The 25006-nt window shown below is 44.6% G+C and overlaps 1 protein-coding gene across 1 annotated transcript; it reads left to right on the top strand.

The window, feature by feature from the left end:
• Nucleotides 1-2657: 2657 nt before the first annotated feature.
• Nucleotides 2658-23909, top strand: PDHB (pyruvate dehydrogenase E1 subunit beta; the record flags this gene model as incomplete). Its single annotated transcript, XM_040359089.1, is given in 8 exon segments — nt 2658-2765; nt 6466-6528; nt 8731-8766; nt 8844-9129; nt 9222-9332; nt 10756-10847; nt 14073-14214; nt 23365-23909. Coding segments are annotated over 8 exon segments (987 nt in total), but the record flags the coding sequence as incomplete, so codon positions are not given.
• Nucleotides 23910-25006: the final 1097 nt, after the last annotated feature.

Below are 25006 nucleotides of genomic sequence, written 5' to 3'. Positions count from 1 at the left end.
CCCCCCCCCCTTTCCCTGTCACTGGTGTGTCTCCCCCCCCCTTTCCCTGTCACTGGTGTGTCTCCCCCCCCCCTTTCCCTGTCACTGGTGTGTCTCCCCCCCTCCCCCCCCCCTTTTCCTGTCACTGGTGTGTCTCTTCTCCCCCCCCCTTTTCCTGTCACTGGTGTGTCTCCCCCCTTTCCCCCTTTTCCTGTCACTGGTGTGTCTCTTCTCCCCCCTTTCCCCCTTTTCCTGTCACTGGTGTGTCTCTTCTCCCCCTTTCCCCCTTTTCCTGTCACTGGTGTGTCTCTTCTCCCCCCTTTCCCCCTTTTCCTGTCACTGGTGTGTCTCTTCTCCCCCCTTTCCCCCTTTTCCTGTCACTGGTGTGTCTCTTCTCCCCCCTTTCCCCCTTTTCCTGTCACTGGTGTGTCTCCTCTCCCCCCTTTCCCCCTTTTCCTGTCACTGGTGTGTCTCCCCCCTCCCCTTTCCCCCTTTTCCTGTCACTGGTGTGTCTCCCCCCTCCCCTTTCCCCCTTTTCCTGTCACTGGTGTGTCTCCCCCCTCCCCCCCCCCTTTTCCTGTCACTGGTGTGTCTCCCCCCCCTTTTCCTGTCACTGGTGTGTCTCTTCTCCCCCCCCTAGGGTTGCCACCTCATCCCTTTAATCCAGGACACATATTAATTACACAGGTTCTGTGGCTGATTAAGGTGGTAATCAAACTCATTTGGTGCCTTATCTGCATTAAATCAGCCTCAGAACCTGTGCAATTCATATGTGTCCTGGATTAAAGGGATGATGTGGCAACCCTACCCCCCCTTTCCCTGTCACTGGTGTGTCTCCCCCCCCTTTCCCTGTCACTGGTGTGTCTCCCCCCCCCCTTTCCCTGTCACTGGTGTGTCTCCCCCCTCCCCCCCCCTTTCCCTGTCACTGGTGTGTCTCCCCCTCCCCCCCCCCCCCTTTCCCTGTCACTGGTGTGTCTCCCCCCCTCTCCCCCTTTCCCTGTCACTGGTGTGTCTCTTCTCCCCCCTTTCCCCACACAGATGTCAATTTGGGAGCAGTGGCTGTGCCGCTTCTGCATTCCATCCGATATCAATGGGACTGTCTGTACGGGGGGATGTATGGGCCACCTGTGCCCCCTCATCAGGTACTCAGACATATTCTATAGCAGGACCCATGTATAGGAGGCACTACTTCTATTGGGGTACATTTTGAGGATGCTCCCAATATCGGTGCCAATACTGAGCATTTTCATGAGTACTTGTGACCGTTCTCCTGATATCAGAACAGATATGGTTTTGCTTCCATAAAAAATGAATGGGTGCGTACCACAAAAAAAGATGCGTCATTAAAGTGAATTCACACATGTTGTGTATCACCCGGCAGGAGGCAGTTGAGATTTTAGCAATGTACACAATGGGGGAAGTCTGCACTGGGCAGTAAAAGTATACAATGTATCGGTGTGGAAATGTTCTGCCGGAGCTCAGGAATGGAATACATTGTAACATTTCACCAGAGGAGATTGTTCTGTGAATGAAAGCGCACAGAATGTTTTCTCAGTTTTATATTTCTGTGTGTCTATATTTACAGAACTATCCTGGTGCAGTGTTGGCATGCAAAAAAAAGTGAAAAATAACTTTGGCCTCTTTCACGCAGGCTTTCTGATCAGGTCAGTTTTTCAGGCCGATGTGATCAGACCCTCCAGTCACCTCTATGGAGCGGCAGAAACCAGGGGGTGACATGTCTGCAGACATCCGCCGATATCCGATCCTTCGAAATCGAGACGGATAGAGACCCTATTTTCCATCTGTCTGGAGGATCGGATCGAATGAAAGTGGACAGGCGGTACGTTTTTTTATCCGATCTCCCCATAGAGAGGGGGGCACTCACTACTCAGTCAGTGGGATTTTAGTTGCCATGTGCCAGTTTTATTCTAAAGGCAGGAAAACGCCTGTTGACCTCAGTTCTTATCCCTCAGGATAAGGCTGGGTTCACACTATTGTGAGCAGACATCACATGTGATTCGTACCGCATTGCTGTGCAGATCACATGCGATGTCTGTGCAATGCAAATTCAGCCATACAAAGTGTATGGCTGAAATCGCATCGCACCAAAACGGTGCAGGACATTTTTGGGTCCGCACTGGAATCGGATCTCATGGGTGTCCACGCCGATGTGATCTGATTCCTGGACCATTTCACAGTTCGCACTGCGATCTGTGACCTGATTTGGGGGTGTCATTAAATTTACATGGACGCCCCCAGTGGTTCGTAGATGTCAGTGTGAACAGAATCGCAGGGTTTCCCACAACACACCAGTGTGAACCAAGACTAACCTGATAAAGTGGAAAATATATCTTTTACTCCAGTTTGAATTCATCAGTTGTGTCCTCTGATGGACCCCAATAAGCTGTCATTAGTTCTCATACTATAGAATCAGCTGCACACAGGAAAGAAAAGGGACAGACATATGAGTTGGCAAATTTACCATTTCAGCCAATTTTCATGTCTGGAGCTTTGATGTATAATTATATATATATATATATATATATATATATATATATATATATATATATATATATATATATATATATATATATACACACATTTTTCTTTACCTAGTGTGTGTGTGTGTTTTTTTGTAAATGTAAATTTCTTCAGAGAAAAAATATATTTTGTTTTAGATCACTGTTCGGGATGCTCTGAACCAGGCTTTGGATGAAGAGCTGGAGAGAGACGAGCGGGTGTTTATGCTAGGGGAGGAAGTTGCACAGTACGATGGAGCCTATAAGGTAGAGTACATATTTATTTTTAGTTTCTGGAAACCAATGAAAGCTGACAGAGGATTTGCACTACAAGTGTGAAATTGCACTGAATGTGCAGTCGCTGTAAATCCGAGGGGGACATGCAAGGAAAATATAATTTTAGCTTGCACATGACTGGATGATCAAATCGGCAGAGCTTCCCCCTCATTTCAGATCTTCCCCTCAGATTTACAGCGACTGCACTTTCAAGTGCACTTTGCACTTGTAGTGCAAAGTGGATTTGCCTTTGGAAAAATAACCCCCCATAATTCCATAAAACATATCTCCAATAATTTCCTCCCCTCCCCTGCGATCAATCATCTCCCACAAGTCTTGCTTTTATTGATGGCTCTGATCAAGCCTCACTCCTACAGTTGACTTCTTCATTATATATAATTAATGAAAATTCTTACTAGGTGAGTGAAATGGCGTCATGTTGGCAGTATTAGGATTTGGGAATCCAAATCCCTGTTACACGGGCCGTTACATCGGAGTCTAAGATGAATAAAACAGTTTGTGGCTCTGTGACAGAATCAACCCAAAAGTGGCACCAAGTTTGATCATCCATATCTATTGTATATGGATAGTAACTGATGTCTTTGCATTGACCTATTTCAGGGGACTTCTACTGTGGAAGCTGAGGCCAAAAAAGACAGGCAGAGGTCAAAGGCCTTGGAAAAAAGGGGGGGGGGATAGGGTTGGGACTTTAGATGAGGCATATGATAAAAACTACCACAGGCCTCCATCCCTGTAAATCTATAAAAAAGGGGGGGAGGGTTTGGGACTTTGAATGAGATGCGTTTTTAGCAGTATGCGATTAAGTATATATATGGAATATAAAAAATGTTTCCATAATGGCCAGGCTCAAAATTACCAACCAAAAAAGCACTAAACCAAATTCATCCATCTAGCTGTATGCATTAAAAACAGAGGTTTAGTTGCATGTATTTGCAAATACCTGTGTAAGCTGCAGGCCAACGTCAAGGCACTCTGTATACTGCAGTTCCTAACTATGAATTTTAAAGTCTCCTCCTAAAAAGGAGCACAGGTGTGCTAATAAAAAGATAGGAGGCAGGTGATAACCTAAACCCACCCCTACCTATAGTTGGTCTTGGTCTGGCAAAAAAGAGCACTGGAAAAAATAAATAAATGCAAGAGTGAAACCAAACATGCCTGCCAAACCAAAATACCACCAAACTAAGGGCGGACCACATCAACCTGGGTCAGCTAGTCAAAAAATGACAATGCATAATTAACTGTCGGTGGTAGATCTGTGGAGGCACTCTATTCCACTACTAAAAAAACGCATCTCCATCCCTGTATAGTGGTTATCACCTGCCCCCTATCTATTGATTAGCACACCTGTGCTCCTTTTTAGGAGACTTTAAAATTCATAGTTAAGAACTGCAGTACACAGAGTACCTTGATGTTGGCCTGCAGCTTACACAGGTATTTGCAAATGCATGCAACTAAACCTCTGTTTTTAATGCATACAGCTAGATGGATCAATTTTGGTTTAGTGCTTTTTTGGTTGGTAATTTTGAGCCTGGCCATTATGGAAACCTTTTTTATATTCCATATATATACTTAATCGCATACTGCTAAAAACGCATCTTATTCAAAGGCCTAGTCATCACCAGGATTGTCTGCTTTCCCTACAGCCAAGCTTTTCCTCATTACATGCTTTGTTCTGCACTGTCTGAGTATATGCAGCTATATTGTTAGAGGTAGGGCCTTGCTTCATGTCAGAGCTGCCCCCAATGACTATTGGGAGATTATTCAAGAACTCGCAAGAGAGGTGGAGGGAAATACAGCCACAAAAATAAGTTGAATTAAAAAATCCTTGTACAGTCCTCGGGTAAAGCTTTCTTTCTAGCGACAAGAGTAGTGAATACAGAAAAAAAACAGTATTGCCTGGCACAAAGGATCAATAAATTCAGGGTTAAATCTCCATTTCATGGCCTCCTGCTCCATATGGAGGAGTGCTTGTGATTCAGGCTTCCCTATTTCTCTTTGAATGATTTGTACTTGTTACCATTATGCATTATCATATCGGTTAGTGTTGTGACTTTTTTTCGATTTGATCCCCTTCTGTTCTATGATCCTTGTCACTGAACATGTCTGTATGTGTTGTTGTTTTTTTGAACGTTTTATTGCCAAAATAATTTGCAAAAATTCACAATTGTATGATGCACAAGAAGGACCGTAAGTAAACAAACTCTGGTTGATTTACTAAATCTGGATAGGTCACAATCTTATGCAGCTGTGCATGGTAACCAATCCGCTTCTAACTTCAGCTTGTTCAATTAGACTTTGACAATAAAACCTGGAAGCTGATTGGTTACTATGCAGAAATGCACCAGATTTTACACTCTCCAGTTTTAGTAAATCATCCCCATAGTGTCAGAGAACTGGTTCATGTGCACAGCTGTGGCTCCACAATTGGCCACAGAGGAAAGATGGGCTGCCAGTCATGGCTGTAAACACCGGGGAGGAGTGTGTAAAACTGCAGGACTGAGATCTAGCAGATTTCTCCATGAGTGGTAGTAGGTAGTGAGCGATTTCTGGATGAAGACTTGGGTACAGGGAGGCTGTCAAAGGGCTGCAGTGTGCACTATTAACAAGGATCCAACAGATTGGCCTGTGTATAACAGAAATCTGCAGCGTGTGGTCTAGGTGAGGGGGAGCTGTCAATACTCGAGCTCTGATGTTCACTGTATTGGAGATTATAAGGTTCAGTCTAAGTCCAGAAGCAGTAAATTACAGCTGGCTGGGAATCGGTGCAAGGAGAGATGTTAGACACTATGCGCTCAATCAGCAGCTTGCATTATGACTAGAAAGTTACAAAACTTTGATGTACAGCTCAACCAGTTATGGATCCGGGACTGGCCACAAAGAGAAGGTTCATTATTGGGAGAGCTGGCAGAAGTCGACCTCAGGCAGAAGGCACTAGAACTAGATGGTAAAAGCATTTCAGTCTTCTGTTTAGACTGAGTGAAGGTCCAATGGTTTGTCTGTGCCAAGGATGACAAGGGGCAATGAATGATAGTAATTTTTATAGTAGAGCAAGATATAGCACAAATGATATCCCAAAAAGGGTGAAGATAAAGAGCACAGACTTGCAGCTTTCCACATGCATGCTATGCAGAGCAACTTTTCCGGGTAGTAGCTTGGCAACACGTTTCAGAGGCACACACTTCTATATCAAGCCTGTGGGGGAATAGATGGAGGGAGATTTAACTTCACTTTAAATCTTGTGAGACTAGCGGGCAGGGGCAGATTTACTAAAAGTGGAGTGCTCAGAATCTGGTGCAGCTGTGCATAGAAACTAATAGGCTTCTAATTTGAGCTTATTCAATTAAGCTTTGACAATGGAAGCGGATTGGTTTCTATGCGGAGCTGCACCAGATTTCGTACTCTCCAGTTTTAGTAAATAACCCCAAAGTGACTTCAAGCTGCAGATATACAGCTATGAGGCTGTGTATGTACAGGAAGGTGTTTTTATTTTTATTTTTTTTCCCCAGGAGTAAATTAAGACCTTGGGTTAATCTTTCAAGGTACAATAACATTTCTCGGTGTTCTCTTTCAGCACTTTTTTAAATTCAGGTTCACTTAAAAAAAAAAGTGCTTAGTGTGTTTATTTCAGAATACGTGCTGTAATGTTTCTCCCTCTTTTTTTTTATTTTAGATCAGTAGGGGACTTTGGAAGAAGTATGGTGACAAACGGGTTATGGATACTCCTATATCTGAGGTAATGGGTGTTAAAAAGTATACTGGATAAAGCATTTTTTGCTCAGGTCAGATTCCATCTCTGAGTGCTTCCAAGTCCCTGAAGTTGTGCCATGTTCACAGATACAGTGCCTTGAAAAAGTATTCATACCCCTTGAAATTTTCCACATTTTGACATGTTACAATCAAACACGTAAATGTATTTTATGTGATAGACCAACACACAGTGGCACATAATTGTGAAGTGAAAGGAAAATGATAAATTTTGTTTTTTAAAATCTTTTACAAATATGTGAAAAGTGTGGGGTACATTTGTATTCAGCCCCCCTGGGTCAATACTTTGTAGAACCTCCTTTCTCTACAATTACAGCTGCCAGTCTTTTTTTTGGGAGGGTCTCTACCATCTTTGCACATCTAGAGAGGGACATTTTTGCCCATTCTTCTTTGAAAAATGGCTCAAGCTCTGTCAGATTGGATGGAGAGCGTCTGTGAACAGCAATTTTCAAGTCGTGCCACAGATTGTCAATTGGATTTATGTCTGGACTTTGACTGGCCCATTCTGATATATAATGCTTTGATCTAAACCATTCCATTGTAGCTCTAGCTGTATGTTTAGGGTTGTTATCCTCCTGAAAGATGAACTTCCACCCAGTCTCAAGTCTTTTTTTTTTTTACAGGGTTTCTTCTAAGATTGCCTAGTATTTGGCTTCTCTGATTCATGCTCTCATTTTCAGATGATGGATTGAGCAGTGCTCTGTGAGATGTTCAATGCTTGGAAATTGTTTTTATAGCCGAACTCTGCTTTTATCTTCTCCACACGTTTATCCCTGACCTGTCCGGTGTGTTCATTGGCCTTCATAATGCTGTTTGTTTACTAAGGTTCTCTAACACAGTGTTTCCCAACTCCAGTCCTCAAGGCACACCAACAGGTCATGTTTTCAAGCTTTCCATTATTTTGCACAGGTGATTTGATCAGTTTCACTGCCTTAGTAATTACCACAGCCGTTTCATCCGAGGGAAATCCTGAAAACATGACCTATTGGTGTGCCTTGAGGACTGGAGTTGGGAAACACTGCTCTAACAAACCTCTGAGGGATTCACAGAACAGCTGTATTTGTATTGAGATTAAATTACACACAGGTAGACTCTATTTACTAATTAGGGAACTTCTGAAGGCAATTGGTTCCACCAATTTTTAGTTGGGGGTATCTGAGTAAAGGGGGCTGAATACAAATGCACGCCACACTTTTTTTTTTCAGATATTTATTTGTAAAAAAAAAAATAAATACATTTATTTCCACTTGACAATTATGTGCCACTTTGTGTTGGTCTATTACATAAAATACATTTACATTTTGGTTGTAACATGACAAAATGTGGAAAATTTTCAAGATATTCAAAAAATGATAAACTCATTGGTTGTTGTGTGTAAAGGCGCGCCCCCCCCCCCCCCCCCCCCCCCACTATGTCCTTCCCTTTGCTAAAGTAGAATGGTGATCTATAAATGGAGGACAGGTGATTGCTGGAAAGGTCCATCTATTCATAGATCACATGTCATTCTTAGGAGCTGTAGTACGGCTTCTCTGAATGGAAGGGCGGTGTAGTCAGGGACTCTTGATGGAGTGACAGTCACAGCATCTTCCGTTCTATTAACACTCACAGCTCCATGAAGGAAAATGTCAGCTAACAGAGCAGACAGGAGCACAAGGGACGCATCCTACTTGATTGCAAGTATGTCCCTTGTGCTGATTGATTTATTCCCTACTAAACTTGGGCTTTAATGTTTCACTAGTAATGGATCTTCTCAGGAATCTTCCAGGACGGCATTCCTAGATCTCGGTCATTGGCTTCGTGGTTCTTGCTAAAATAGTTTCTCTTCCACTTGGCATTAATGGAAGATGTTGGCAGAGGGGGCTTTTATCTGCTTTTCTGATCATGTTTCTTATGGATTGAGGAATCAATCATTAGAAGGCTGTCCTGGAAAACTATTGGGGGGGGGGGGGGAGCTTGTTAAATTAACACTTCTTAAAATCAAGTAGATTAACCAAGAGCTGTCTGCGGCAGAAGTCCTTTCATACTTCTATGTAGAACTGTAACTTTGCGCCAGCTGCTGAATTGGGGTGTTGGCGTTGGTGTAGCTGGTTTATCAAAAGCTGACAAAAAGTAATGTTGTTGTTCTATGTCAGATGTATAAATGTTGACATTTTTATTTATTTTTTTATAGATGGGATTTGCAGGTATTGCGGTTGGTGCTGCTATGGTATGTGTCCTTTACAGATCACTGAACTCCATTTTCTTTGGTGCAGATGTTTGTATATTAACTCTTTATTCTTACAGGCTGGATTGAGGCCAGTATGTGAGTTTATGACATTTAACTTCTCCATGCAAGCCATTGATCAAGTTATTAATTCTGCTGCTAAGACCCATTACATGTCAGCCGGGCTCGTCCCTGTTCCAATCGTTTTCCGGGGACCCAACGGAGCATCGGCCGGTGTGGCTGCCCAGCACTCTCAGTGCTTTGCCGCCTGGTATGGGCACTGTCCAGGACTGAAAGTCGTGAGTCCCTGGAATGCCGAAGATGCAAAGGGTCTGCTGAAAGCTGCAATCCGAGATGATAATCCAGGTGAGAAGATTGACAGGGATTCAGGCAGACGAGTACTCCTCTTTATGAATACAACGAGGTCCTTTTTTATTTTTATTTATCTTTCTTTACAGTTGTGTTTTTGGAGAATGAACTGATGTACGGTGTTCCATTCGAACTGTCCGAGGAAGCTCAGTCTAAAGACTTTGTTCTTCCTATTGGTAAAGCAAAGATTGAACGGCCAGGTAGGAACTTCTTTTTTTTTTTTTTTTTTTTTCTGGATGTTGTTTTATACCATTTCTGCCCCATACTTGTATAGGAAGTTATCCAGTGTCTGCCATTGATTAACAAAACCTTTCCTTAACAGTAGGGTTATAAACTCTGTAACTAATTTTTTGTTAATTATTGTACACATATACATAAATCCTTAAATATAGTGACAGGTCTGTCACTCTGGACACTGGCTGTAAAGGGAATGGGCATAAACTGCACCCTTAGGGCTAGTTTTACACTTGCTTCAAAACAATGCTTTGGACACGTTGGCTCTCTTGATGTCGGTCAAAGCTCCTGTCACTTAATAAAATGGTTGGCTTGCAGTCCTGTTTACACCTTGCTTTTGCTTACAAAATGTTCCCCCATGTCGCTTTAGTGGTGCTTCAAAGCCTCCATAGAAGTCTATGACAAAGCTCACTTGAAGCACCTGCAGCTTTTCAGAGTCTTTATATTCAGATTGAGCTTTGCTTTGGAGAAATTGTGTGTGTGTGTGTGTGTGTGTGACACACACACACCACCAAAGCATCAGAAACACATTATAAAAGCATGTTGAAGCGTTAGGCGCTTTAATGTGTTGATATACTAGGCACATGCTTGCAGTCTGTACAAGATATATTCAAAGTAGCGTTTTCTCATAAGACTTTTTTTTTTTTTTTCTTATGTATATTTTACATTTAGGGGCTAGTTTACAGTTGCTTTAAAACAAGGCTTCGGACAGACTTGGTCCAAGCCCCTTCACTAAATAAAATGGTTACCTTGCATTTGCTTTGACTTCACTTCAAAAATTATAACCCATGTCGCTTTAGTGGGGCAGTAAAGCCTCCCTAGAATTGACAAAGCTTGTTTGAAGCACCTGCGGCTTTTAAGAGGCTTTAGCTTCACTTTGGAGAAATTGTGTGTGTGTGTGTGTGTGTGTGTGTGTGTATAAAGCAAGTGTTAATGAGCCCTGAATGTTCTAGCCACAGCCTTTATCTGCTCCCTACCTCTTATTCCTGCTAGTGCTAGTAGAAAAATCTCACCAGATCAGACGTGGAAACTGCTGGATTGTAACCCCACTGTCTGTGTGCATTTACAGTAGTTTCCATTTGCAGTCATGTGATGGGAGGGATTATCAAAGAGAAAAGGTGCCGCTCACCAGCGCAGTGCATTAGTATGTAGATAAATGTGGCGCCTTTTCTTCTTTTGATAATGCTCTTGCATTTCTGGTGCACTGAAGCCAGCTCCCTTTCTTGCAATCGGCGGGGAGATCGCTGTCTCAGCTTGGACTGGAGGTTTCATTTGGATCAGTGTGAAGGGGGGAGGTTGCTATTGGTTTGGAAGTCTAGGCATGAGCAGTGCTAACAAAGAAAGCACTGTATACATTGTATGTATTACATGTCTTTGCTGTATCTACAGGCAGTCAGATCACTGTGGTCGCTCACTCTCGTCCTGTGGGTCACTGTATAGAGGCTGCCAATGTGCTGGCTAAGGAAGGAATTGATTGTGAGGTAAGAACATAACACTATCTGCATAAATGAGTATTTTTATAAGCGTTTATTATAACCTAAAGGTTCATTTCTAAAAATGTATATACAGTTCTGTGAAAAAAATGCTGTAAAATTAAGTGTTACTAAATCCAGGAGCCTGCATTCACTAGATATGGTCTCCCACTGTACACCGAACATGGAATTGCAATTATTTTAGTAAATTCCGTATTTATCGCGGTATAACGCGCACCCCTAAAGTGACCCCGAATCCTGTGGAAATTTTTTTTTTTTTTGTACTTAGTTTTGGTGTCTTGCGCGTCGTCCATCAGCGGCCTCGTCGCGTCCGGCGTCCTTCTGCGGCTTCGGGTGTCCTCTTCGGCGGGTCCGGCGTCCTCGCTCGTTTCCCGTGCCGACATATACCGAGCGCAGTACACTCGGGTATAGTCGGGCAGTCTCGGCAACTTCCGCGCTCACGTCCTGGACGTACAGGACGTCAGCACGGGTAGCCAAGCATTGCCGACAATACACGAGTGTACTGCTCTCTGACACTCGTGTATTGTCGGCAATGCTCGGCTACCCGCGCTGACGTCCTGTACGTCCAGGACGTGAGCGCGGAAGTTGCCGAGACTGCTCGGTATATGTCGGCGCAGTATTCAAAACTCGGCGCGGGTATCGGCATATACCGCGCACCCACGATTTTGCCCTGATTTTCAGGGCAAAAAAGTGAGCGGTATACGCCGATAAATACGGTAAACTGCTAAAATACTTTTTTTTTTTTTTTTTTTTTTCCCTCATCAGCAGTTTGAGCAGTCTTGTGATTTCTATCAGTGTCCGGTTAAAGCTTGGAGTTTTTGTTCTCCTCTGACTGTCCTATGAGGCTGCATGACCCCTGACCCACTGATTGCCCCTGTGCTGATCACATGCACTCTCCCCAAAAAAATAAAACTCTAGCAATACATGCCAAACCGAGCATGTGCAGCTTGTCCCCTATTCTCTGTACTATCCAGATGGATTGGGAACTGTGGAAAAAGGAGGATCAGAGAAGACCGGATCAAACAGCCTTTTTACAGATGGCAAAAGATAGTTTGTATAACGAGCATGGTTTGCTGCATATACAGACTGATCTTACTGCTGTGGGTTTAGTAACACTTTAAGAATACTTTCAGAAATGGTGTTTATAGTTTCTTCTTATCAATTAACAAAATTGAAAGTAAATGAATGGAAGAGAAATTCAAATCCAGTATTTGGTGTGTTCACCCTTTTGCCTTTAAAACGGCATCAACTCTTCTAGGTACACATGCAAACTTTTTTATTTATTTTTTTGAAGGAACTCGGCAGATGGGGTCCAAACATGGACAACTAACCACAGATCTTCTGTGGATGTCGGCTGCCTCAGATCCTTGTGTCTTTTCACGTAATCCCAGACAGACTCCTTGTTCTTTACGGTGCAGACAGTTTCTAATGACATTGACTGTATGATTGGGGTCATTATTCTGCTGCAGAATACAGTTGGGGTCATTCACACACCTCCCTAATAGTATATCATGATGGATAAGTATCTGACTGTATTTCTCACCATTGTCCTGACCAGATCTCCAACTCCATTTGCAGAAATGCAGCCCCAAACCTGCAGGAACCTCCACCATGCTTCACTCTTCCCTGCAGACACTTATTATTGTACCGCTCTTCATCCCTTCTGGAGAAACTGCCTCCTGCTACAACCAAATATTTCACCTTTTGACTCCTCGGTCCGGAGCACCTGCTGCCATTTTTTTTTTTTTTTTTTGCACCCCAGTTCCTATGTTTTCATGCAAAGCCTTGATTCCACGTCCTATGCTTGGAAACTATTAAAAAAAATACATAAAAGGGAAACCAGAAATAGTGTAAAGAACAAGAAGATAGTTTGCCCCCACAGAGCCCTGATCTCAACATCAAGCCTGTCATGGGTTACATGGAAAGGCTGAAGGATTTTTGTATACAAACTTTTTATTTAGAAAAATATGGTGGTACAAGAGAATATTGCTTATCAAATATACAGTAAGTGATGCATTGCAAATTTTAGTCAATGGGTCATAGAATAGTATTGTAATTGAAGGGGGGGGGGGGACTTTTTTTACTAGAAAAATTTGTATTAGTAATAAACTTCTGATATCAGGTTACTCGGACTGTAATAAGACTGAAGGGTTTGAGGCAGCAGCCTGTGTTCTCCAAGATGTTTGGAACAACCTATCGAATTCCTGCGCACCTAGAAGTATTGATGCTGTTTGAAGCCATAGAGGAGTCTCACCAAATTCTGATTTGGACTTCTCTTCTGTTCATTTACTTTCAATTTTGTTAAAGATAAACTATTAACACTTTTATGTCTGAAAGCATTCTTAATTTGCATTACATTATTTATCATTTATTATGTAGTTTGTGAACATTGGTGACTCACACATGGGACTCCCTAGTAGATACTATAAGAGATTTTCTTTGTCTATTTTCAATTGCTTACAATCATTTAGGACAATTAATGGATGGCGCTTGTGATCTGTAGAGCCACTATATATTTCAACGTTTTGTGTCTAAATGTAGTTACAATGAAGGCCTTATAGGCTGAGATGTATCAACTGATCCAATCTGTGTTTGTGGACTGTGGTTTCTGAATAAAGAGAGAGATATATATATATATATATATATATATATATATATATATATTAATATACATTTTTTTTTTAAGATTTATATAGAGCTAACAGTTGTGCAGCTCTTTACGATGTGAGGGCAGACAGTACAGTTGCAATATAATTCAATACAGGAGGGCCCTGCTCTTTAGAGTGTACATTCTTGGAACGGCTGCTTATAGGGGCATCTGGCGTGTGTGGTGTTTTTTCCCTGCATCTAAACACCCCTTCCTGTTAGTCGGTGTGTCCAAGCACACATAGGCTTTTAATGGCAGGAGCTTGTAGAGGCAGGAAAAAAACAATTGCCGGTGCGTCCAGGAGCAGCAGAGTTTGGGCAGAAAAAACACTTGCTGCTTATAAATGCACCTAAAAGCTTGTGCTTGAGCATTAATTTCACTGTCCAGAATAAATTATGCCTGTAAAAGCTTACATTTTTTTTTCTTTTTTTTTTTTTTTTACAAACATCAGACTTTTTTTTTTTTTTTCTCTCTGCAAAAACGCTGCTGGCGTCTAGGAAAGGTGAATAAAATGTCCTGTGTGCATGAAGCCTTAAACTTGAAACAAAATCTTTGTCCTTTTGTAGGTTATCAACTTGCGCACAATCCGACCAATGGACATTGAAACGATCGAAGCCAGCGTTGTGAAGACCAACCATCTGGTCACAATAGAGGGAGGGTGGCCTCAGTTTGGTGTAGGAGCTGAAATCTGTGCCAGGATTATGGAAGGTAAGACTACAATAAAGATGTGTATTTGCATGTCTCTGAAAAAGTCTCCTATACATGTCATGGTCCCGCTATCTATACCAGCTGGCGTAAAGCTTGGCATCAAGGGTTTGTGTGTTTTTTTTTTTTTTTTTTTTAAATATCTCTGAATAGATGAGAGACATTGTAGTGTTTACTATCCTTGCAGAGATAGGGGGGGTATCAAAATCAATTACTTAATTTACTAGCTGAACTGCAATTCAATTTATAGTGTTTGTTTTATGTTTTTTTTTTTGTTTTGTTTTGTTTTTTTGCAGGTTTTTTTGGTCGATATTCTGTCTCCGTTTAAAATACACCTATGATAAAAACTATAGACTCGTAATTTTTTTCTAAGTGGGCAAACTTGCAATATCTTCAGGGGGATCAAAAAATGTCCCCACTGTATGTGGTATGGCTGTGATTATCAGGAGAATCATTTTGGGGTGTTCTTTGGTAGTAGCAAAAATCATTATTTTTGTTGGGCCAGTTTATCTGTGATATTATTATTATTATTATTATTATTATTATTATTATTATTATGATATTAATAATAATAAAAGGAGCCATTACCATTTACCACTAAATAAAAAGCCCAATTTGTCCTAAGGGAAAGAAATTCAGTTGGATGCACAAAGTAGTTGTGTTGGTAAAAAAAACTGTAACATATCACATGTCAAAGTTGCAAAATTGTGCTTGGGCATTTTTCGATTTGTTTTACCCTTGGGCACAAATGGGGTAATCTAGGTGCAAGGCATTACATTAAGTTAGTTGCCCTTAAGGTGTATGTTGAGCCAAAAACTTTTTTTTTTTTTTTTTCTAGTTTTGGATAAAGTAGGGAGGGATTACAACATCAGACAGGTTTTGGATTTCTTAACGGTTCTATGGAAATGCAAAGTGCATCTGACGCACGTCTGGAGGTCAGCTGCAGGTCAAATGTACCTGTTGATGAATTATGAATGATCTTGGATGTGGATTTGACAATATCTCCATCCTCCCAAACTAATCTATACATATGCACTACCTGGAATTAAACAAAGGGGCCCCTGCAGTGTTAATGCTGTAATCTGCACAGCATACTGGCACAATATGACAGATTTTTTTTTACTTCAAAAAACAAGTTTATTGAGATGTGTTCAAGGTGTACAGGTCATACAATACAGGAGTTACATTTCCTCCTGACTTACAACATAAGCATTCTGAATTCAAGGCCTTCCGCCTTGACAATATGTTCCAGGTATGTATACCTAACTTTATTACAATCGCCATTGCCATATCTTACATGAGGGATCCCTTTTCGTAATTTCTAATATGCAGTGGTCATACATTTTCTTCTTCGCCCACTTCCTTCCCTGTATTACTCCTGGGTTATACTGTGCACGTTTCCCCATCCTCTAACCACCTGTCCCATACACTAGAGAATTTTTGTGGACGGCCCCTATGTTTATATATCATTTTCCTGTAGGGCAATACAGCATTTATTTCCTTCTTCCAATCCCGTAAGGATGGAGCCATTGCTCGCAACCATGTCTTGGCTACCACTTTTCTTGCGACAAACAGTGATTCCTGTATAAATATGGACTGGTATTTGTCAACCTCAACGTCTGGTATTAGGCCCAGTAGGCACAGTCTTGGGTCCATGCCCACTGGTGATCCCATATTGTCATGCAGGAATTGCGTCACTTGTAACCAGTATGCCTGCATGTCGGAACACTGCCATATTAAATGGTAGAAGGTGCCCTCCATCAATAGACACATGGGGCATAGTGGGCTTCTCGTGGGTTGGAATTTTGTCATTCTCAGTGGCGTCAGGTATGCTCGGTGTATTATATACAGTTGCGTCAGTCTGTCAGAGAGCTTGGGAGATGCGGTCTTCACTCCCTCCAGAATTTCCCCCCATTCCTCTGACTCGATGGGGCCCACATCCTGCTCCCACTGTATTCTTGCTGCCTGGATTATTCCGTTTACTTTACTTTGCCTGATGGCATAGTATAAGTTGGATATGAGCTTGGTCGGGTCGGCTCCAAATATGATGCCCAGCACTGGTGAGACACTCAGGTCCACCGCTGCCGATGCCATTTGTTTGCTAATTGCGTGCCTGAGTTGCAGGTATCTGAAGAAGAACTGTTGTGGAAGGGAGAACTCCCTCCTCACCACCGAAAAGGGCTTGACCCCATTTTCTGTTAGGATCTGGGAGAGATATAGAACCCCATATGCTGCCCAGATCTGTGGGTCTGGTACTGAAGTCAATTCGGTCATGCCTCCATTTAGCCACAGCGGCGTGTGCGAGTGCACATGTGTCCTATGTTGCTTTTTAAGTGCTATGTCCCATATCTTTTGAAGGTGTATTAGCATACCGGCTCCAAACTGTGATGTCTTACAGCCTCCCTGTCCTCTTCTGAATATCGCCTGGCAGGGGGTGTGAAACACCCCTCCCGGCTTATTACAGACCAGCGATCTGTATCTCCCCGACTCAACTGTATTATAATGATAGAGGTGAGAGAGTTGAGCTGCTACATAGTAGTCCTGGATATCTGGTAGAGAGCAACCCCCCTCCGCCGTTGGATTTTTAAGTACATGCCATGCCAGTTTGTGTCTGCCAGATCCCCATACAAAGGAATTTAGTATTGCCTCCATCTGTTTGAATATCTTCAGTGGGATATATAGAGGAGCGTGCCATATCATGTATAAAATTTTGGGTAGTAAGATCATCTTGACTAGATTGATTCTTCCCATGACCCCCAGAGGTAGTCTCGCCCATGCCTGTGTTCTGGATTTTATAATTTCAAATAGAGGGTCTATATTAAGGGACACATACTCCTGTAGATTTTTGGTGACCATAACTCCCAAATACTTAACCTCCGCTACCCTTTGTAGTGGCATTTCCGATTGGGTCTTTGACGGAGGGAACTGATCTAGTGGGAGGATCTTGGATTTATCCCAGTTTATTTTGAGCCCTGAGAATCTTCCTATCTCCTCTATGATGTTTAATGCCGCTGTTAGTGATGGGCCCTGGTCAGCTAAATATAGGACCGTATCATCGGCATATAGTCCTATCTTTTCCCATGTGTCGCCTTTCTAAGTCCAATGACCTCTGGGCTCATCCGTATTGCGATAGCTAGGGGTTCTGCAGCAAGGGCATACAACAGTGGAGACAGGGGGCATCCCTGTCTCGTACCCCTCTCCAGGGATATATGATCCGAGAGCCAGCCATTAACGTAAACCCTGGCCCTGGGGGTCTGGTACAGAAGCCGCACCCATTTTATAAAGTTTGGTCCGAATCCAAAGCACCTTAGGCATTCCCACAGGTATGGCCATTCGACTGAGTCGAAGGCCTTGGCCGTGTCTAGCGCCACTACTACTCTCGTCCCCGTATTATCGTGTTGAGCTTGGATATTCATAAATAGTCTACGTATGTTCATTGCTGTATTCTTCCCCGGCATGAACCCGGTCTGATCCGGGTGCACTAGGGAAAGAATAACCTCATTTAGTCTATTGGCCAGTACCTTGGCTAGGATCTTAATATCCACTGGCAACAGGGATATAGGTCTGTATGACTCTGGGTATTGCGGATCCTTGCCCGGTTTCGGTAGCACTATGATCTGGGCCTCCTGCATGGAAGAAGGGAGCTTCTCCAGTTCAAAGATGGAATGGAACAATTCCTTCAGTTTAGGGATTAGGACCTCTGAGTAAGTGGCATAGAACTCCAATGGTAGGCCGTCTAGTCCCGGCGCCTTAGATTTGGCCAGTTGCGATACTGCATTATCTATGTCTTGCGTTGTAACCGGGGCTTCCAATAATTTAGCTTGTTCTGAGTTGAGTTTGGGGAACTGCAATCTATGTAAGTAGTTTCTAATTTCCGCTGGTGTGTTTTGACACTGCGATTTATATAGATCCCCATAAAAATCTTTGAATCTATCTGCCACCTTCGGGGGGTCTGTGATCACTGAGCCGTCCGGCTCCATCAAAGACACCACCACCGGAGGCCTATCCTCCATGTGCGCCAGATATGCCAGCATCTTCCCTGCTTTTTCTCCATGTTCGTATATCCTGGTCTTGTTAAAGAATACCCGCTGTTTAGCCTTTTCCATAAGTAGTTGTGATACCACCCTGGATTGTAGCTTAACCTTAGTGAGGTTTTCTAGAGATGGCTGCGTATTATAGGTCCCCTCCAGATCCCGCAACGCTTTCTCAGACATGGAAACCACCGCCTTCGAGGAAGCTTTAAGCCTATTAATCCTGTTGTCTAGGATCCTACGTGCATGTAGTTTAAATGCATCCCAATGCCCATTTATCCAGGTAGCATCTCGCCCCTCCATAAAATAGAATGTCAGTTCCCTGGTCACACTATCTTGGTCTGTCAGGGCTGTCAGCCAGTAGGGATTTAGTCTCCATATCCTCTCGGGAGCCACCCCCAGCAGGGACATCTGTACCCAGCACGGGGAGTGGTCCGAGAGGGCTCGAGGAGCAAAGCCTGCCCCTGTCACTCTCGGCATCAAGGGTTTTGACATAAGGACATAGTCTATGCGGGACATGGTTGCGTAGCTCGCCGAGTGGCATGTATACGCCCGAACTTCCGGGTTTCTCTGTCTCCAAACGTCTACTAACGCAAATTCCTGGAAAAGTCTACTTAGTCTGGTCTGTCTAATAACTCCCACTCTCCCCTCTACACCCTTAGGGCGATCCATGTATGGATCCATGGTCATATTAAAATCCCCCATCCACACAGCCGGGATATTCTGGTGTCTGGCCATAAATTCCAAGCCTTCTATTACGACCTCAGAGCTGTATGGAGGGGGGATATAGCATATTATCAACACCATAGGGACTCCCCCAATTAATACATTCATAAACAGATGCCTCCCCTGCTGATCAGACTGCAGTGTTACAAGCTCAAATGGGGTGGCCTTAGTCACCAGCAATGACACACCTCTGGAAAAACTGGTATGTGTGCTGTGGTATGCCCAGCCAATCCATGGACGCTTCAATGCCGCCTGCAGATGGCCTGTAACATGCGTCTCGGTTAGGGCAATTACGTTAGCTTTCTGTGCTTTCAGATATGCGAGAACAGCCGTTCTTTTAATTTTGTCTCTCACCCCTCTGACGTTCCATGTCAGAAATTTAATTGTTGTCATGTCTGCATCTCAAATACATTTCTAAACCGTCTCGGTCTACCCCACAGTTCACTGACCAATTGCATCTGCCTTTGACTCCCAAGCATATCCATCCTCCTCCAGCACCCCTGCTTCCCACCTTGCACATCTCCATAATACATAGAACCCAACCTTACCCTTTGTGGGCCACAACGGTGGCTCCGCCCGTAGGCAACCTTCCCCCCTCCCAGCCCAGCACCCCCCAAACCTGGTGCAGGCATTTGATCCCCGAACAAAATAAACCAAACTGTCTCAAAAAACATCCAGCTTTGAACTCCAGCTGGAGGCACATTTCTTGCTTCTGTGTATAAGGACGTTACTTCAAACTTTTCCATGGGGACGATTGTCCACTGATCCAGGTGTGGATCTAACACGTGGGAGATCAGTGATCCCAGGCAAACATTAGGCCTGGGCTCCTCTTGCACTAGAGGATTCGGTGCATCAGGCTTCACATTATATCTCAGTCTCTTTCCAACAAACAGTGTATACGTCTGAGCATCCAGCTTGCGGCTCTTGTCCCTAGTCCAAGCCTGTGTCTAAAGGTGTGGAAATATGGGGGACTCGGTCTTCCCCCCCGGGCCCGGGGGGGAGGTAAAGTGGGGGACCACCATCAGATCAGTCCGGCTGTGCAGACACTACATGGTGGAAACAAGCCATAGGGGAGAGGGGGGGCTGGAAAGAGAGCAAGGTGTCTCGTGTCCCAGGGGTGTCTGCACAGTAACACTGTCTTGTCCCGCTACTATCCATGACTTTGGGGCCCCCCTTGTGGTAGTATGTGTCCATTCCTCCCCCTCCTCCCCACCTCAGGTGTACTCACGATCGCTCATTTACAGGACCATTCCTGCCTTCCCTTCCGATCCATCCATGCTACGGCCGCAGCAGGTGTGTCAAAAAACTGTGCTTTTCCATCTTCCTCCACTCTCAGGCGGGCAGGAAACAGCATGGAGTATCTGATGTGCAGCACCCGGAGTCTGCGTTTCACTTCCTGAAATTGCGCCCTTTTCTTCTGAACTTCACTGGAGAAGTCCGGAAAGACCGCCACGTGGCCATTTCCCAGCTTGATATTCCCCTTCTCTCTGGATAACCGCATAATGGTGTCTCTGAAGTTCAGAAACTTTGCGATAAACGTGCGGGGGGGTGCTCCTTCAGGTGGGGGCTTAGCTGGTATCCTATGCGCCCTTTCCACCGCAAACATCACTGAGAACGCTTCTCTTCCATATGTTGTGATGAGGTTTTCCAGGTAGTCGGCTGGTTCTCTGCCCTCTGCTCTCTCTGGTAAACCAATGAATCGCAAATTACAGCGGCGGAGTCTGTTCTCCATTTCGTCCTGATGTGCATGGAGCTGGTACATTTGGCGCTTTAATTCCTCCGTTTCCTGCTGTAAGGGGTGCAGAATGTCCTCTGCTGCTCCTATCCGGGTCTCTGCTTCTGTGACCCTGTCTCTCACTGTGGCTAGGTCCTGTCTCATTAGAGATATATCTATTTTGACCTCATCAATCTTTGTTGTTAAGGTGCCCTGTAGCGCTGCGATCGCTTCCAGCACCTTCGCCGTGTCAGCGGCCTGGCGGTCCTCCCCACGCTCCTCGCCGGCGCCATCTTTGGCCTGGTCCTCGCCTCCTTCATGCCGGAATTTAGCCAGCTTGTCGACCGCTGAGGATGGTTTCTTTGGCGGCGACATTCGCTCTCTGCTCCCCGGACCTTCCAGCCGGTGTCAGCACGGTTTAAAGACCCAGAATATGCGTGCAATCTATTAGTCAGGATCTATTGCAAGAGGAGCTCTGTCTCCGCACGTCTCACTCCATTGCCTGCCAGGCCACGCCCCCCACAATATGACAGATTTAACCTGACAAAGGAAGCTCTCCAGGGCTGCACTGTCAGTGTTGGGCACTCCATCTTCTCCCCCAGGCTTCCTTCCATCTTCTCCCCCAGGCTTCCTTCCATCTTCTCCCCCAGGCTTCCTTCCATCTTCTCCCCCAGGCTTCCTTCCATCTTCTCCCCCAGGCTTCCTTCCATCTTCTCCCCCAGGCTTCCTTCCATCTTCTCCCCCAGGCTTCCTTCCATCTTCTCCCCCAGGCTTCCTTCCATCTTCTCCCCCAGGCTTCCTTCCATCTTCTCCCCCAGGCTTCCTTCCATCTTCTCCCCCAGGCTTCCTTCCATCTTCTCCCCCAGGCTTCCTTCCATCTTCTCCCCCAGGCTTCCTTCCATCTTCTCCCCCAGGCTTCCTTCCATCTTCTCCCCCAGGCTTCCTTCCATCTTCTCCCCCAGGCTTCCTTCCATCTTCTCCCCCAGGCTTCCTTCCATCTTCTCCCCCAGGCTTCCTTCCATCTTCTCCCCCAGGCTTCCTTCCATCTTCTCCCCCAGGCTTCCTTCCATCTTCTCCCCCAGGCTTCCTTCCATCTTCTCCCCCAGGCTTCCTTCCATCTTCTCCCCCAGGCTTCCTTCCATCTTCTCCCCCAGGCTTCCTTCCATCTTCTCCCCCAGGCTTCCTTCCATCTTCTCCCCCAGGCTTCCTTCCATCTTCTCCCCCAGGCTTCCTTCCATCTTCTCCCCCAGGCTTCCTTCCATCTTCTCCCCCAGGCTTCCTTCCATCTTCTCCCCCAGGCTTCCTTCCATCTTCTCCCCCAGGCTTCCTTCCATCTTCTCCCCCAGGCTTCCTTCCATCTTCTCCCCCAGGCTTCCTTCCATCTTCTCCCCCAGGCTTCCTTCCATCTTCTCCCCCAGGCTTCCTTCCATCTTCTCCCCCAGGCTTCCTTCCATCTTCTCCCCCAGGCTTCCTTCCATCTTCTCCCCCAGGCTTCCTTCCATCTTCTCCCCCAGGCTTCCTTCCATCTTCTCCCCCAGGCTTCCTTCCATCTTCTCCCCCAGGCTTCCTTCCATCTTCTCCCCCAGGCTTCCTTCCATCTTCTCCCCCAGGCTTCCTTCCATCTTCTCCCCCAGGCTTCCTTCCATCTTCTCCCCCAGGCTTCCTTCCATCTTCTCCCCCAGGCTTCCTTCCATCTTCTCCCCCAGGCTTCCTTCCATCTTCTCCCCCAGGCTTCCTTCCATCTTCTCCCCCAGGCTTCCTTCCATCTTCTCCCCCAGGCTTCCTTCCATCTTCTCCCCCAGGCTTCCTTCCATCTTCTCGCTTTTTGGCTGCTGGAGTCTGGGTTCACATTTGTGTGGTGCGGGATGCAAGTGATTCGCATATGGATCAGGCCTCATTCCTGTGAATGCAAATCGCATGCAATGTCTGTGCAGTGCGATCTGAGACATTAATTTTTGTATGGCTCGTATTACACTGCGTCCACCTGAATCTGTTCATTCTGCAAGCTGTTTTTTAAGGGTGTCATTAATTTAACATTGACACCCACAGCAGATCACATGGACAGAGTGCAATTTCAATGCAGTGTGGGAAATGTACAGGACTCTCTGCGCTTCCCACATTGCATTAGTATGAACCGAGACTCGGTCCCGTCTTCATGTGCAGATGTCACTTCACCATGGCACACAGTGGGAGCCGTAAATGAACTCTGAGCTGGCACTGTGCATGTCATGTGTGGCTCTGTACATTACTGCTGACAGGGTGGAGGGACCATTGGGGTCTGTCCTGCCAATAAAAAAAAAAAAAAGTTTTTTATTTTCAAGTCCCTTACCCTGGCTTACTGGTACAGGAAAAGGTTGCAACAGCTACACAGAAAAATATTTGACAGAGGTTCTAGCCTTACCATACTTTACAAAAGAAAATTGTTTTTAATGTCTGTGTTCTGTTGGAGAGTTCCTGTAGCTTCCTGTCTGGTAAAACATTGTCAGCAGGACAGGAAGTGAGGAAAAAATCATCATGCTTGCAGAGACCCAAATAGTTATGAAAAAAACTAACTGGGGTTCTAACCATTCCCCACACCCCACTTGTGTGTTTTTATTTTTTGTTTTGTTCTCCTTTTCTTGCCATTTACATTGTTATGTCAGTCATTTGTCTTTTCTTAAGTTATTTATTTATCTTTTCTAGGTCCTGCATTCAATTACCTGGATTCTCCTGTGTTCCGTGTAACTGGAGCGGATGTTCCCATGCCTTATGCCAAGACCTTGGAAGAAAACTGCTCACCCCAAGTAAAGGATATCATATTTGCAGTGAAAAAGACTCTAAATCTTATCTAAATGTGTGTATATACTGTATATATAAAGTCATTTAAAGGTCATTAACATGTCATTCTAAAACCTAGGTGTCCTGACATCTATGTACTATTTTATGTTTCTGGGAAAATGTTTTATAGGAAGAAAGCATTTCATTCTATGCTGGGTCAAAAAACAAACCGGTTATATCCCGGAGGGTGTTCTTGTATTGGGGGCTTTGTCCAGCGGCATCATCGCCCCTTCCAACACTCCATCCAATCTGTCCTTCTCATAGTGAGAGATGTTTTAAAAAATGGACAATATTTATTAGAGTAACTCAAGTACTTCTGTATAAAATAACTTCTCTCTAACTCCTGAAAACGAAGGAATACACACATTGTTCCTTTCTACTACAATAAAATCCATTATTTGTTTCTTTAAGTCTTGTCTTTTTACTGTAAAGGTTTCTCCACAACACTATGGCTGAGTACAACTTGGCCTGTGGCGGCTTTTTCTGTGACGCAGTTGATTGAAAAGTATGGGAGGAATTCATAAAGAGTTTTGTAGACGCTCTGCACTGAAATTGTTGGGTGTGTCACATTCATGTACCTATTTGTACCAGCTATCAAAATCTAACGTAGGAGGTGGTGGGATAGGCCATACTATGGGGGTTGATTTTGCTGGAGAGTGCAGAATCTGGTGCAGCTGTGCATGGTAGCCAGTAGGTTGAGCTGCACAGTGCCTGGCAATGCCCTCCCCCTGTAAACGGACCTTCGTTTAAAATGGCTGCTGAGCCCTGACACCGTGGTCAGATTTTGCACCGCCGTCATTCACAGCACTCCTCTGTCCTGTCCTAACCTGCCCCCCCCGTCAGCTCCCTGTGAGCGGTCTCTGCCCCTTGCTCACGCAGCTATTTGTAATAAATTCAACTTTAAATTCAACTTTAAAATTTAAATAAAACACTTATAGCTAGATTCAGGTAGGACGGCGCATCGTATCGTATTTACGCCGCCGTAAGTCAGAGAGGCAAGTGCTGTATTCACAAAGCACTTGCCTACTAAGTTACGGCGGCGTAGCGTAAATGGGGCTGGCGTAAGCGTGCGTAATTCAAATGATGAAGGGGGGGGGGGGGGCGCGTGTTTTATGTAAATGATTGGTGACCCGACGTGATTGACGTTTTTACGAACGGCGCATATCCCAGTGTGCACATATCCCAGTGTGCACATATCCCAGTGTGCACATATCCCAGTGTGCACATATCCCAGTGTGCACATATCCCAGTGTGCACATATCCCAGTGTGCACTGCTCCAAAGTATGCCGCAAGGATGTATTGGTTTTGACGTGAACGTAAATTACGTCCAGCCCCATTCACGGACGGCTTACGCAAACGATGTAAAAATTTCAAATTTTGACGCGGGAACGACGGCCATACTTAACATTGACTAGGCCAGCTATTTGTTTGACTAACTTTACGCCGGAAAAGCCGTACGTAAACAAAATGCGCCGGGCGCACATATGTTTCTGAATCGGCGTATCT

This window comes from Rana temporaria, chromosome 7 (assembly GCF_905171775.1).
Source record: "Rana temporaria chromosome 7, aRanTem1.1, whole genome shotgun sequence".
NCBI classification, from domain to species: Eukaryota; Metazoa; Chordata; class Amphibia; order Anura; family Ranidae; genus Rana; species Rana temporaria.
The sequence above is the reverse complement of the archived record's forward strand: the minus strand, read 5'-3'. Positions and strand labels throughout refer to the sequence as shown.